This window comes from Sceloporus undulatus, chromosome 4 (genome assembly GCF_019175285.1).
Source record: "Sceloporus undulatus isolate JIND9_A2432 ecotype Alabama chromosome 4, SceUnd_v1.1, whole genome shotgun sequence".
Taxonomy (NCBI): domain Eukaryota; kingdom Metazoa; phylum Chordata; class Lepidosauria; order Squamata; family Phrynosomatidae; genus Sceloporus; species Sceloporus undulatus.
In genome coordinates, this window is record NC_056525.1 from 101,048,212 (window position 1) to 101,062,230 (window position 14,019).

Genomic DNA, 14,019 nt, shown 5'->3' on the forward strand with positions numbered 1-14,019 from the left:
GCCAAGCAGCCATTGCCGCACCAAAAGCATGCGTGGCAGTGGAAGAGGCCCCAACCCCCCCCCCCGGCCTAATGACGCCTACTTCCCTCTGCCGCTCCCTCTCTGTGAATGGGAACGTTCCTCCTCCTTTGGACTACTGTGGGAGAGGCTGCAGGGTGTGGGCTTCCATCCCCTCCATCCCCATTATCTAGGCCCAAAAGAGAAGGAGGGTTTTCATTCCCCAGCCAAGAATGAGTGGCTGCGGCAAAGGCAGGCAAGGTAATTTGCAGCTAATTTGAGGTGGCAGCGGCCAGCTGGGCCGGGACATTTTTGCAAAACTGGGCTGGGACATTCCCAAATGCAAAATCCAGGAAAGTCCCAGCCAAAACTGGGAAACAGTAACCCTATTCCTGAGAAGTGTGATTCTCCTATTATTGTGTAGAGTTAGCTACCTAGTCCCAACAGACAATGTTCGTTCAGCATTTCTGACCTTTGTTTTGTGCCTTGACGTAATTTCCGACTTATGGTGACCCTAAGACAACCCTATCTTCAGAGGGGATTTGCCATTGCAGTCCTCTGAGACTGAGAAAGTGACTTGCTGTGTGGGTTCTCTGTGAGTCCCCCTCTTGTCCTGCTGAGCTGGATGGGATCCCTCGAGATCACCTTTTATATAGAAACTTTGCTGCCACCAACCGATGACTGTGCATATGCATACCAGGTTACCACCAACAGATTCCTCACAGTTCTCAGTTTTGCTGCACCTATATGTGTGAATACACAAGTTGCCACTCCAAGAGCTGCACTTTCAGTTAACCCTCTTATTTCATGAGTGTAGCCCTTCCATCTGTAAAGGGCAGATCCTTGAATGAACCTAATAGATGATGATGATGGTGATGGATTTTTTTCCTGACCAGAAGCAGAGAACACGAGTTTCAGAAACAGAGCACTTTCAGACTTGCAGTATGATGTCCCTTCAGTCAATTTTCCATTGCCTTTAGTAAAATATTATGTATCATGTTTGCCATTATTGGTAGAGTTTGACATTATTGGTTATGTTAATATGCCAGAAACAAAACATATGCGGTTCGTGGCATAACTGGTTAGGCTCGGAAGACGGAAGATTAAGGATGTGACTATTAATCCACATTAAAGTTGAATCTTATCTATAAAATAAAACAAGGCTGTAATTTCATTCTTCTTTTCCCAATCTGTATTTTTTTTTTGTAGTTGAGAAAGCAAGCAACTTCTGATTTAAGAGAACTGAAGGCAGAACTGGCACATAAGAAGGTTAAGTCTTTGAAACTCCAGTCTGAAAGACTTGTATCTCAACCAACCCCGATTTGAGATTCTTCTATGTATTTTTACAGCTACACACAAAGACTATTTTTCTTTCACTTGTATTTTGTTTAAAGATAATGGATATTTTATATGTGTTGAAATGTGAATGTTAAATAGCAGTACTGTAATTCATTGTTAATGTAGCCTGTAATAGTTATAGTACTGATTACATTATTATCCCAATCCATCATATGCAGGAATAAAAGTCAACTGAGAAGGGGAATTCCAATTGTTTGTGCTGGAACAGCACTACTGTATTTAGAGAGTGTGAAAGCTTCACTTTCAGGACTGTGAAGACTTTAGAGCTCTTTCAATCTCTTTTTGGGATGGTGAAGAGAAACTGGATTGACCTGAGATCTTTCCTCAGTTTCTAGCTGTCAAGAGGCTATACTTTTGGCAAGAGCAGCCTTGAAAGTGTGGCAGTGTAAAAGGACAGCCATTTTCTGTGGAGATAATAGCCTGAGGTTGGAAAGAACATTTATCTGAAATCTAAGGCAGAAGACAAAGAAATATTAGCAAATGTCTCTACTTCTTGTACTTATTTGTAAGCTAGGTAAAGAGCATGGTACTTTTATCTTTCAGACTTCTGCACAGTTGTGAATCTCATCTAAATCAGTTTTGCTTCTTCATATAGTTGGGATTGCAGTTTCAACTATACTCTGATACATATCTGTGTTAAACGTACTAGTATCCCTCTTATTGCTGTTCACAAAGGTCAAATAATACCAATAGTTGTAATTTCTAGTTGGTTTTCTGGTACAAACAGAATGTCTCAAATGGTGTGTAGTAGAGTCTGGTGAACTGAGAATATCAGCCTCCTTCTCTCCTCTCTGTTTCTGTTTCATGGCATGAACTGACCGATTAAAACTTTCTTTGAGCTTTAGAAGCATTTGTGTGAGGTAATTCTACACATCACTTTTGTTGAAAGGTTTTAACAAAGCTTCCTGTTGTGCTTTCTGAAGTCAACCCCATGTAATTCTGATGTCAGAGTAAGGCATCTGCCTCTGCATCAAAAGGTTCCAAAAATTCTTCTTTTCCTTTCTCAAGTATAATTTGGAGGCAAATTCAGTGAAATCTTTCTGTGGCCTATGGATGAGTGAAGATTATGAAGAGGAGATCATGGGAATCCTGCAGACCACTATATGCCCTGGCACTATCACTCAAAATGTTTGGTGATTCTTGTTAACAAATACATTTTGAGTTTGTTGAAGTTGTAAAACAGGAAGGAAATTTCTTTTTAAAATTTCTTTTATATTAATTTTAACATGAATAATATAATTTACAATCAAAATAATAAACGTTCAGAAAGAAAATAAAAAGGAAAAGTCAAATAACTGATACACAATAGGGCTCTGACCCCCCCCCCCCAATCCTGATAGTAATGGGAAAAAGTAAAAGGAGAAAAATACCATATCATTAGAGGTCCAACTAAATAATGCTATTGAAACTGACAGATTAGATTTACTGTAAATATTCATTCAGGGATGGCAGGAGGATCAATCCACTACAATTGGATTTCCCCATGTGCCAAACCGATTCTGCAGGAGCCCAGGATTCTTTTTCAGTTTTTATCGTTGAGCCGCATGTCCTCTCAGCCAGTTTAAATACCCAGCCCTATCTATTATTTTATGTTGTTAATAGTTTTGTGTGTGTGAAACATTTGGGTGGGTGTGGATTGATCCTCCTGCCATCCCTGAATGAATCTTCATGGTAAATCCAACCTGTCATTCACAGGATGGCATGGAGGAACAATTCACTATAACTGAGATTTACCCAAGGCCTTCTCCTTGGGTAGGATGATGAGCTGGGCAGCACAGACTGCAGTACAGTCTTGCCAAATGCCTCTTGAGCTGACCTGTATTTGTTTTGTAGTGTCTTATAGTGGTGGTGGTATAATAGCCATCGGTAGGGCCCCCCATGCCAGACAGGTCACAACCGAAGGGTCTGACCAAGAGCGCCAAAGGGCAGGATGGGCTCTCTAGCCTTATGGCATCCTAGGAGAAGGAAAACTCTAATCCCAAACCTGGGCAGATGGTGCTTGTCTAACTCTGTAAGGTCAACCATCTAAGAGAAGGAAACTCTAATCAAACCTAAGACCCGAGGACTTTGCTGCCACCATCCATGCTGGTCAATGCCTCAGCAGTTGAACCTCTGGTTTAAAGGGTGAGGCCAGTTCTGTGCATGCTGCGCTCCACCAGAAAAACCCATTGCACAGGCTCCAAGGATATATCCAACGTCATCAACGCACTTGTAGAAAGCATGGATGAGTCCTTCCTCAATCTTCGTTCGCGAAGTAAAGCCAAGAAGTGTCTTATGAATGTGGATGGTCCAATCCATCCTGCTGTGCCACAAATATCTTTCTAAGAGCTAGATACTAGCTACACTAGTTACCATTGATTGTGTTAAATGTGGCCACACCTGAACTGCCCTTGGCTTCCTTTCTCAATTATAAGTAAATGCATGCCCATATCCATCTGCCAATCACCATCTTTGTTGATTTCTGTCCTAATGCTTGTGGATTGTAAAATACAAATAATGATTCTGTCTAATCTGCTTAGTTCTCTTTAAGTAAAGTTTGACAGCCCTACGTACATCCTACATATGCCATCTGTGTTCCTCTGGATGTTGTGGAGCTGGGCAAATGTTGATACAATGCTGGTACCAATGTTGGACCCATAGTTAGTACCAATCTGTCTTTCTCTATTATGCACAAATTTGGATTTATTAATAATGCTACAAGCTCTGACACTCGTCTTGCTAACGTAATAGCTACCAGAAGTGTCATGTTATACCTCATCATGCATAATGTTGATTCGCATAATGGCTTGAATGGTGAATCATTTAGTTTATTAAGCACCAAGCTGAGATCCCAGGCTGGGAATCTATGACTTGAAACAGACAGAAAACGACGATCTGTAGGTGCCTGTTTTAACTCTGGAGGGACGCTATAGCCGCCACACAGCCAACAACCCTCTGGAGTAAAAACATGTTTTTTCCGGGTTCTTGCAGCACCTGGGTTACGTTGCAAGTGCGCCACTGGCGCACCTGTGACATAACTGCAGCAGTGTGCAGCCGCAACATGTCCCTTACGTCAAGATGGTGGCGCCTGTGTGGACCGGACGCTGCCATCAGGCTGCCACCATTACATACTAGGGTTCTGGACCATGTGGTTTCTGCACAGTCCAGAACCCTAGTATCGCTGTCGCTATGCCCCTTTTGGCCCATCTTTCTCAGGCCTGTTTCCTTGGAAAATATATGGTTTCTCCCCTCAGAAACCTTTTTATGTCTGGATGACTCAAGATGAACTCCTACAAATTGTAAAGCCACTAACAAAGCGAGTCTTGCCTTTTTAAAGTATTTGACCTGAGACCTTTGTTTAGTCCATCTTGTAAGAACTGGAAAACATGCTTAATAGACACGTTAGTCATTTGCAATCTTTTACTTGTGCACCAGTTACCAAATGCTTTCAATGTCATAGAATATATTCCCTTTGTGAAGTCCTTATGCAATGCTAAAATAATATCTACTTCTTTAGAAGATCCTTTTAATCTTAACCGTGACCACTCAGTTTCCAAGCTGTCAAACTGAGCCATTCCAGACTGGTATGTTGTATTGGACCTTGATTCAGTAGGTCTGGTCAACTTGGTAACCTGTGTGGATGATCCACTGACATTTTTAGTAGTAGTGGCCAGTATGGAGCCACCAAGACCATCCAGCTCTTTCGCTCCTTATGTTTTGCAGCACCCTCTTCATTGTTTGTACTGGCAGAAATGCATAGTGGCATCCTTTCAGACAAACTACTGACAGTGCATCGTGAGCCTCTGCTTTTCTCTTTCCACCTATGGAAAAAAAATCTTTTACATTTTGTATCTGTGCTGTAGCAAATAGGTCTATGTCGAACAGACCCCACTTGTCCTGAATTTCTTGGAACATTGAAGAATGCAGAGTCCATTCTCCCAGGGATAACTTGTGATGGCTCAAATAATCTGCCCTGACATTCCAAACCCCTTTGAGGTGTACCTCTGTAATAGATTGTAAATGTTTTTATACTAATGAAATAGCTGGTCTGATTCCTTCACTAATATGGAATCTAGTCCTCTCTCTTTTGTGAAGTACGCTCTGACTGTTATGCTGTCTGTCCAGACCTGAACATGGCATCCCTGAACGCTTTGTGTGAAACTGTTCAGGGTACCACCTTTAATTCCAATATATAGATGTTGCATCTCTTGTCTATTGGCAACCATCTGCCTTGAGTTGTGCAATTGTGACAATGAGCTCCCCATCCTGTTAGACTCACATCTGTTGTCACCAATATGTTCTGTGACTTCTAACTCTAAGTTCCAGTTGTTCAGCCACCACTGTGACTGATGATGCAGGTGTATCAGTAAATTCACCATGCAGTGATCTTTTACCCCTGTAGTCTCTGGGTATGGTATTAATAGTTTCTGGAGTCCTCTGCAGTGATATTGTCCTTAATAGGAAATGACCATGCGGTTTTGATTCAAGATATTGAACTCATATTAAACTTTATTAGAACCCCCACCAAAAAACCTTGAGCACCCAAGGGTGCCTGAATAGCAACCCAGCTATACAGTGGGTACAGGCTTGTATACAATTTAGTCTCAGAATAGGTCCTTCCTGTCCAATTGGCACTTTACAACATGCTCCAGTCTACCTATCAGAGTCTGCCACCACTCTATTGCCCTTTTATGGTCAGAGCCCACAAAGGGGAGGGGGGTTCAGGACTCTCCACACATAACTATTACCACAGTGGCTGTGGCTAGTCAACCCCCCCCCCCCCCCCCCCCCCGGAGAGTGCTGAACTACCCCTCATCCTTAGTATGACATTTAGAGATAACATAAACAAAGAATATTTGTGATCTTTTTAATAAACCTAGAGCAGTGACCTCTTATAGACTTTTTTGTAACAAGAGTGGACATCAGAATCATTCATTTTTTTCAAATAAATGCTAAAGACTTATTATATCTTTCCCATCTTGGGTTTCTTTTAAATTGTTTATCTTATGGGGTTTTGGCATAGGGCCGTGATGGCGAACCTATGGCACATGTGCCACGGGTGGCACGCGACACCCTCTCGCCAGGATGGCGAGATGAAAGAGGCTGGACGCGCATGCCCAGCCTCCTTCTCCTTGGCTTCCCTTCGCTGAGCGGATCGAAGGGCCATAGTGAAGGGGGCTGGGACGGTCTCCTCCTCCTCCACTTCCCTTTGCACCGCAGAGCGAAGGGCCGAAGAGAAGGAGCTGGAATACACGCCCGGCCTCCTTCTCCTCGGCATACCTTTGCTGCGCCGAGTGAAGGGCCAAAGAGAAAGGGGCTGGGACGCGCGTCCAGCCTCCTTCTCCTCGCCATCGCTTCGCTGCGCAGAGCGAAGGGCCGAAGAGAAAGGGGCTGGGAAACGCATCCAGCATCTTTCTCCTCAGCTTCCCTTCACTGTGTGGACCGAAGGGCCTTAGTGAAGGGGACGCGCGAAAAGCCTCCTTCTCCTCGGCCTCGCTTTGCTGCGCAGAGCGAAGGGCCGTAGTGAACGGGATGCGTGCTCAGCATCCTTCTCCTCGCCCTCGCTTCGCTACGCAGAGCGAAGGGCCGTAGTGAAGGGGATGTGTGAACAGCCTCCTTCTCCTTGCCCTCGCTTCACTGCACAGAGCGAAGGCCTGTAGTGAAGGGGACGCGTGCCCAGCATCCTTTTCTTCGCCCTCGCTTCGCTACGCAGAGCGAAGGGCCTTAGTGAAGGGGACGTGCGAACAGCCTCCTCCTCGGCCTCGCTTCGCTGCGCAGAGCGAAGGGCCGTAGTGAAAGGGATGCGTGCCTAGCATCCTTCTCCTCGCCCTCGCTTCGCTACGCAGAGTGAAGGGCCGAAATGAAGGGGGCTGGGACGCGCAGAGCGAAGGGGCGTAGTGAAGGGGATGTATGAACAGCCCCTTCTCCTCAGCCTCGCTTCGCTGCGCAGAGCAAAGGGCCGTAGTAAAGGGTACGCGTGCCCAGAATCCTTCTCCTTGCCCTCGCTTCGCTGCGCAGACCGAAGGGCCGTAGTGAAGGGGACGTGTGAACAGTCTCCTTCTCCTCGGCCTCGCTTCGCTGCGCAGAGTGAAGGGCTGTAGTGAAGGGGACGTGTGCCCAGCATCCTTCTTCTCGCCCTCACTTCGCTACGCAGAGCGAAGGGCCGTAGTGAAGGGGACGTGTGATCGTATCCCAGAAACAGTTTTTTCCACAATGGAAATTTTCGGATCCCGAAATTTCTTAAACGCGCATCACATCGGTTATCCGGATGTTACCACATGTAGCTACAATGTTATTCAATCTCCAGGGCTACACTCAGGGACAATGTCACTGCACCTCACAACATTTGAAGTGCAGCGACCTATTTCCTGCCCATGTCACTAATTCTCCCTACAGCAGATATTTGTAGGGCGGCCACTATGGTCATCCCCTTCCCAAATTTAATTCGTCATTACCGAATCGATGCCATTCCAATCTGCTGGGTGTCGCTTGGGGAGGCAGCTATACTTCAGCCACTTATAAGATCCTGATTAACATCAGTTCCCCGCCCATTGAGAGCTTTGCAATATCCCCCATTAAGGAGGCTCTGCCTCAACGCTGGAAAACACGAACATTGGCTTACCTTGTGAGATGTTTGTTTTCAGCAATGAGGGCGGCAGACATCCTGCTCTCCGAAAACTGAGGAAGGACAATATTCTCCCGGTGCCAGGGGGACAGGCTGTTAGTTAACTAAGTTTTTTCTAGTTATAGGTTGTTGAGTTTTCATGTTATCACAACATTTTAGCATATTTAAGAAATACAGGGAACTTTTAGTTTCTCGTAATTTTAACTTATACTTTGCTTGGCTTTCCACATGATGGGCACACTGAGTGGGGGCGGTACTCCCTGTGATGATGCCCAAAGTCCCGAAGATCCTGCCTGATGGAGCAAAAGGCGAGAACCAACCCTCAATCAAGGATGTCGCTTCCCTCATACTGAAACCAAAACATCTCACAAGGTAACCAATGTTGTTTTTTGTGATCCTTATAAGAGGAAATGCCTCTCAAGCTCCACACAGCTATACTGCGTTAGTCAATTAGGAATGTTTTTGGGCTAACTTGGCCAGGGATTAATAACTGGTATGATGTGTCAACGGCAGGAAAGGGTTACCTCCTACACTGAATGGTTCAATGTACCATCAGATTCATTTTCTGCAGGAGGGAATTCACCTTTCCATATGATAGATCAGCCTCATTCAGCATGGGAACGCAAAATGGGGTGCGTCGAGAATTAAGAGAGGTTATGATTGAAAAATATGGATAGACGCAGCTAACACTTTACACTGACAGGACAGCCACTTTGGAGTTTATTATTTTCACCCAAGAATAGAGCGTAGCTTTCAACAATGCCAGGCAAATTCGTAGAATCTTGGCCCAAATTAAAAGATCCTGGCTAATATTAAAGGCACATGATTTACTGAAACTCTGCAAACAGACAATAAATTCCCTTGCCAGAAATGTTACCTCAACATAAATTAGCCTTAGACTATCTCGTAATAACGACGGTGGACTATGTTTTGGTTGAAGACCACAGGTTGTTCTATTATGTTATATGAATTCACAGTTTACATTGAAGAAGCACATAGATAAGCTTACATGAAGTGGCGGCATCACATATTCATAAAGGTTATTCTCCTTCTAAAGATCAAAACTGGTTATGATTGGCGAAAGGTGGATGCCAGATGTTCAATGATAAAGCACCTTTTCTTAATGGTAATTATAACACTTAATCTATCTGTTAATTGTTATATATTACAATGTCTGGAAATGTGTTGCTGGAATTTACACCCTATGCCATGATGACGAACCTTTTCTGTCTCGGCGCTTTTCCAGGCCGGAGGCTGTTGATCGGAGGCCTCTCCAGCTAGCAAAGCACCCACGGGCAGGAGGGAGAAGTACGGCGGTCCTGCTCCCATCCTTGGCTGCTTCGTCAGGCCCAAGCTCCTTATCTGGGCGCAGCGAATGGAAGCTTAGGAGGAAAAGGAGGCTGAGCCACGTGTCCCCAGCCCTTTATACAAACCCTTCGCTCTGCACAGCAAAGGGAATTGCCCAGAGCAAGGAGGGCTTGGGCACGCGTCCCACCGCCTTCTTTCGGCCCTTTGCTCCGCACAGAGAAGGGCCCAGGCAAGGATAAGGCGATGGAACGCACGTCCCAGCACCCTTTCTCTTTGGCCCTTCGCTCCGCCACAGGAGGTATGCCAAGGAGAAGGAGGAGGGAGCACCGTCCCAGCCCCTTCTCTTTGGCCTTCGCTCTGAACGCAACAGGGAAAGCGGGTAGAGACGAGGAGAGGAGAACGTACCACCCCTTCCACAACTGCCCTTCACTCTGCTCAGTTGAAGGGAAGCCACAGGAGAAGGAGGCTGGGCACGGCACTTCCCAGCCCCTCATCACATATGTCCTATCCTTCGCTCCGTGCAGCGATGCAAAGCCGAAGGAAGAAGGAGGCTGGGAGCGTGTCTCCAGCCCAACTTTCTCTCGGCCCTTCGCTCCGCGCAGCGCAAAATTTAGCCGAGTGAGAAGGAGGATGGGGGCGCGTCTGTCACCTTCTTCTCTTCGGCCCTTGCTCGCGCAGCAAAGGGAGGCCTAGGAGGGGAGAAGGATACTAGGCGCACGTTCAGCCCCCTTCTCTTCGCCCTTCGCTCCGTGCCAAGCGAAGCGCATGTCGAGGAGAAGGCAGGTTGGACGCGCCGTTCCCAGCCCCTTTCTTTTGGCCATTCGCTCCACCAGACGAAGGTATGCCGAGGCGAAAGGAGGCTGGTCGTGCGGTACCAGCCACCTTTCTTCGGCCTTTCGCTCTGCGCGCAAAGGGAAGTGGACGAAGAGGCAGAAAACACGTCCCAGACCCTTCACTACAACCCTTCGCTCGCTCAGCGAAGGGAGGCAAGCCGAGGCGGAGGCAGGAGGCTGAAGCACACGTCCCAGCCTCTTCACTACGCCCTTCGCTATCTGAACATCAAAGGGTCAGCAAGAGGTAGGAGGTAGGTGAGCAAGCATCCCAGCCACCCTTCACTACGGCCCTTCGCTCGTGCTTCTGCAACAAAGGGAAGCCGCAGGAGAAGGAGGCTGGGCACGCTTCCCTGCCCTTCTCTTTGGCCCTTCGCTGCAGCGCCAGCGACGAGAAGGCATGAGGACAACAAGAGGCTTCTGCCAATACCGCGTCCCAGGCCCCCTTCAACTACGGCCCTTCGTGCACGAAGTTAAGGCCAAGGAGCAAGGAGGCGAGCACGCGTCCGAGTCCCCTTCCACTAGTCCACTTGCTCTGTTGCAGCGAAGCGAGGGGCGAGGGAGAAGGATTGTTGGCACGCGTGTCCAGCCCCTTCTCTTGGCCATTACAACAAACAAACCGCACAGGAAGGTATGCTGAGGATGGAAGGAGGACGGGGCATGCATCCCCAGTCCCCTTCCACTCACGGCCGTTCACTCTGTGTTAGCGAATGGGAGGGCGAGGAGAAGGAAGCTGGACGGCGTACCAGCCCCTTCTCTCGGCCCCTTCCACTCTGCGCAGCGAAGGTACGCCGAGGAGAAGGTGGCCAGGGCGCGCGTCCCAGCCCCTTCTCTTCGGCCCTTCGCTTCTTCTTGCAAAGGGAAGCGGAGAAAGAGGAGAATGTTAATCCACTTCACTACGGGCCTTCGCTTCTACTTATAGCAAAGCGAGGCCGAGGACGGGGATGTGGGCACGCGTCCCCCTTCCACTACGGCCTTCCGCTCATGCGAAGCGAAACGAGGCAGAGGAGAAGGAGGCCTGTTCCCACAAACGAATCCTGTTCACTACGGACATTCGCTATGCGCATCGAAGTGGTGAGGGGAGGAGAAGAAGCTGGGGAGGCAGCGTCCCTTCACTACGGCCCTTCGCTCTGCGAAGCGCAAAGAGCCGAGGAGAGGAGAAGGAGGCTGTTCACACGTCCTGTTCATCTACGGCCCTCTTTCTGCCACAGCCAAAGCGAGGAGGGAAAGGAGAAGGCAGGCTCTTTGCACGTCACCTTCACTACGGCCCTTACGCTCTGACATCGCGAAGCGAGTAGCGCAGGACGAGAAGAAGGATTGCTGGGGCACGCGTCCCCTTCCACTAAATGGCTTCGCTCCGTGCACGAAGCGAGGGGGAGGAGAAGGATGCATGGGCACGCGTCTCCCCTTCAACTACAGCCCTTCGCTCTGCGAGCGAACGCGAGTGCAGGCAGAAGAGGCTTTTCACACATCCCTTCAATACGGCCCTTCGCTCTGTGCCGCAAAGCAAGGCCGAGGAGAAGAAGCTGTTCATCACATCCCTTCACTACGGCCCTTTCTTTCCTCCAGCTCTGCGCAACGACGAGCAAGGGCGAAGAGAAGGATGCTGAGCCACGCGTCCAGCCCCTTCTTACAGACAACCTTCGTTTGCCGCCGTTAAAAGAGGCCAAAGGAGAATAGTGTTTCACATGCCCTTCACATACGGCCCTTCACTCTGCGCAGCGAAGCGCAGGGCGAGGAGTGAGGCGAAGGAATGCTGGACACGCGTCCCAGTCCCCATACGGCCCATCGTCTTGTAGCGAGCGCAAGGAGGCGAGGAGAAGGCAGTGGGCACGCGTCCTCCTTCACTAAGGCCTTCGATCCGTGCCAGCAAATCGAGGGCAATGAGAAGGAGGCTTATTCACAACGTCCCAATCATACGCCCTTCGCTCTGCGTCAGCAAACGCTGAGGGCGAGGAGAAACGATGCTGGGCCAACGCGGTTACCTTCACTTACGGCCCTTTGCTTGCGTAGCGAAGCGAGGGAGAGGAAGAAGGATGATGGGCACGCGTACCCTTCACATACGAGTCCCTTCGTCTGCGCAGCGAAGAGTAGGGACCAGGAGAAGAGGCAAGTTCACACATCCCACTCACTACGGCATTAGATCTGCGCAGCGAAGCGAGGGCGAGGAGGAAGGAGACTGTCACCACGTCCCTTCCATATGGCAGTTCGGCTCTGCGCAGCGACTAGCGAGGGTGAGGAGCAAGGAGGTGGGCACGAAATCCCGTCACTACGGCCCCTCCGCTACGCGCAGCGAAGCGGAGGGCGAGGGAGGAAGGATACTGGGCAACGCCGTCCCCTTAACTATGGCCGACTTCGCTATGCGCAGCGATCAGTGAGGCCGAGGAGAAGTAGGTTGTTCACGCGTCCCCTTCAACTATGGCCGGACTTCGCTCTGCGCAGCGAAGTGAGGCCAGAGGAGAAGAGGTGTTCATGCATTCCCATTCATTACGGGCCTTTGTCTCGCATCAGTGAAAAACGAGGGCGAGGCAGAATGATGTGGACACGACGTCTCAGCCCCTATCATTGCGGCCCTTCGCTCTGCGTAGTGAAGCGAGGCCCGAGGAAAGAAGAGGCTGTTCACACATCATCTTCACACGGCCCTCGCTCTGCGTCAGTGAAGCGAGGGCAAGGCGAGAAGGATTCTGGGCAGCGTTACCCTTCACTATGGCCCTTGCTTCTGTGCAGCGAACTGAGGCCAAGGAGAAGGAGAACTGTTTACGCAGTCCCCTTCACTACGGCCCTATCGCTTTGCGCAGCGAAGCGCAGGCCGAGTGAGAAGGAGGCTGTTCACATTGTCCCCTTCCACTATGGCCCTTCGCACGTGTAGCCGAAGCGAGGGCAGAGGAGAAGGATTCTGCGAATTGCGTAACCCTTCACACGGCCTCGCTCCGCGCAGCGAATCGCAGTGCAGAGGAGCAAGAGGCGTTCACCACATCCCCTCCATTACGGCCATTCGTACTACGCAGCGATAGCCGAGGATCGAGGGGAGAAGGATGCTTGACACGCGATCCAGGCCCCCTTTTCATTAAACGGCCTTTCGCCTCTGGTTATGTGAATGCAGCCCAAAGGAGAAGAGGTGTTCACACATTCCACGTTCACTAACGGACCTTCGCTTTGCGTAGTGAAGCGAGGGGAGTAGAAGGGAGTTGGGATTACGGTGTTCCAGCCCCTCTTCATTACAGCCCTTCGCTCCTGCCGTAGCGAAAGCGAGGGCGAGGGACAAGGATGTAGCGCACGCATGCCTTTCATACGAGCCCTTCGCTACTGCGCAGCGAAGAGAGGCCAAGGATAAGGAGGCTGTCAACTCCCCTCATACGTCGTTCGCATCTGCGCAGGAAGCGAGGGCGAGGAGAAGGATGCTGGAACGAGTACCCAGCCCGTTATTATGGGCCCTTCGCTCTGTGTAGCGAAGCGAGTGCGAGGCAGAAAGGGATGCTGGGCAGACCGTCCCCATTCACTACGGCCCTTTGCTGTCTGTGCAGCGAATCGAGGCCGAGGAGAAGAGGCCTGTTCACACGTCCCCTTCACTAACGGTCCCTTCGCTCTGCGAGCGAAGCATGGAGGACGAGGAGAAAGGATGCTGGAAACGCATCCCAGCCCCTCATTCAACGGCCTTTCGCTCTGGTTAGTGAAGCGAGGCCAATGAGAAGAAGGCTGTTCCCCAACATTCCACCTCCAACTACAGGCCCTTTGCCTCTGTGCAGCGAAGCTCGAGGGCGAGGAGAAGGATTGCTGGGCACGTATCCCGTTCCACTACGGCCCTCGCGCGCTGCGCTGCGCAGTGAGGGTGAGGAGGATACAAGGGCACGCTTCCCCTTACTATGGCCCTTCGCATCTGTGTGGCCGAATGCAAGGGCGGAGGAGAGCGAGGGAAGGAGG

At 49.5% G+C, this 14,019-nt stretch overlaps 1 protein-coding gene across 2 annotated transcripts in view; it reads left to right on the forward strand.

The window, feature by feature from the left end:
• The window catches only part of SPATA1 (spermatogenesis associated 1), a 36,595-nt gene extending 34,405 nt beyond the window's left edge, over positions 1-2,190 (forward strand). For both annotated transcript variants that reach the window (XM_042461276.1, XM_042461277.1), the window contains one exon: positions 1,207-2,190. In XM_042461276.1, the coding sequence (XP_042317210.1) occupies positions 1,207-1,323 (117 nt within the window). In that variant the 3' untranslated portion in view covers positions 1,324-2,190. The remainder of the gene's footprint in view (positions 1-1,206) is intronic.
• The last annotated feature ends 11,829 nt before the right edge of the window (positions 2,191-14,019 follow it).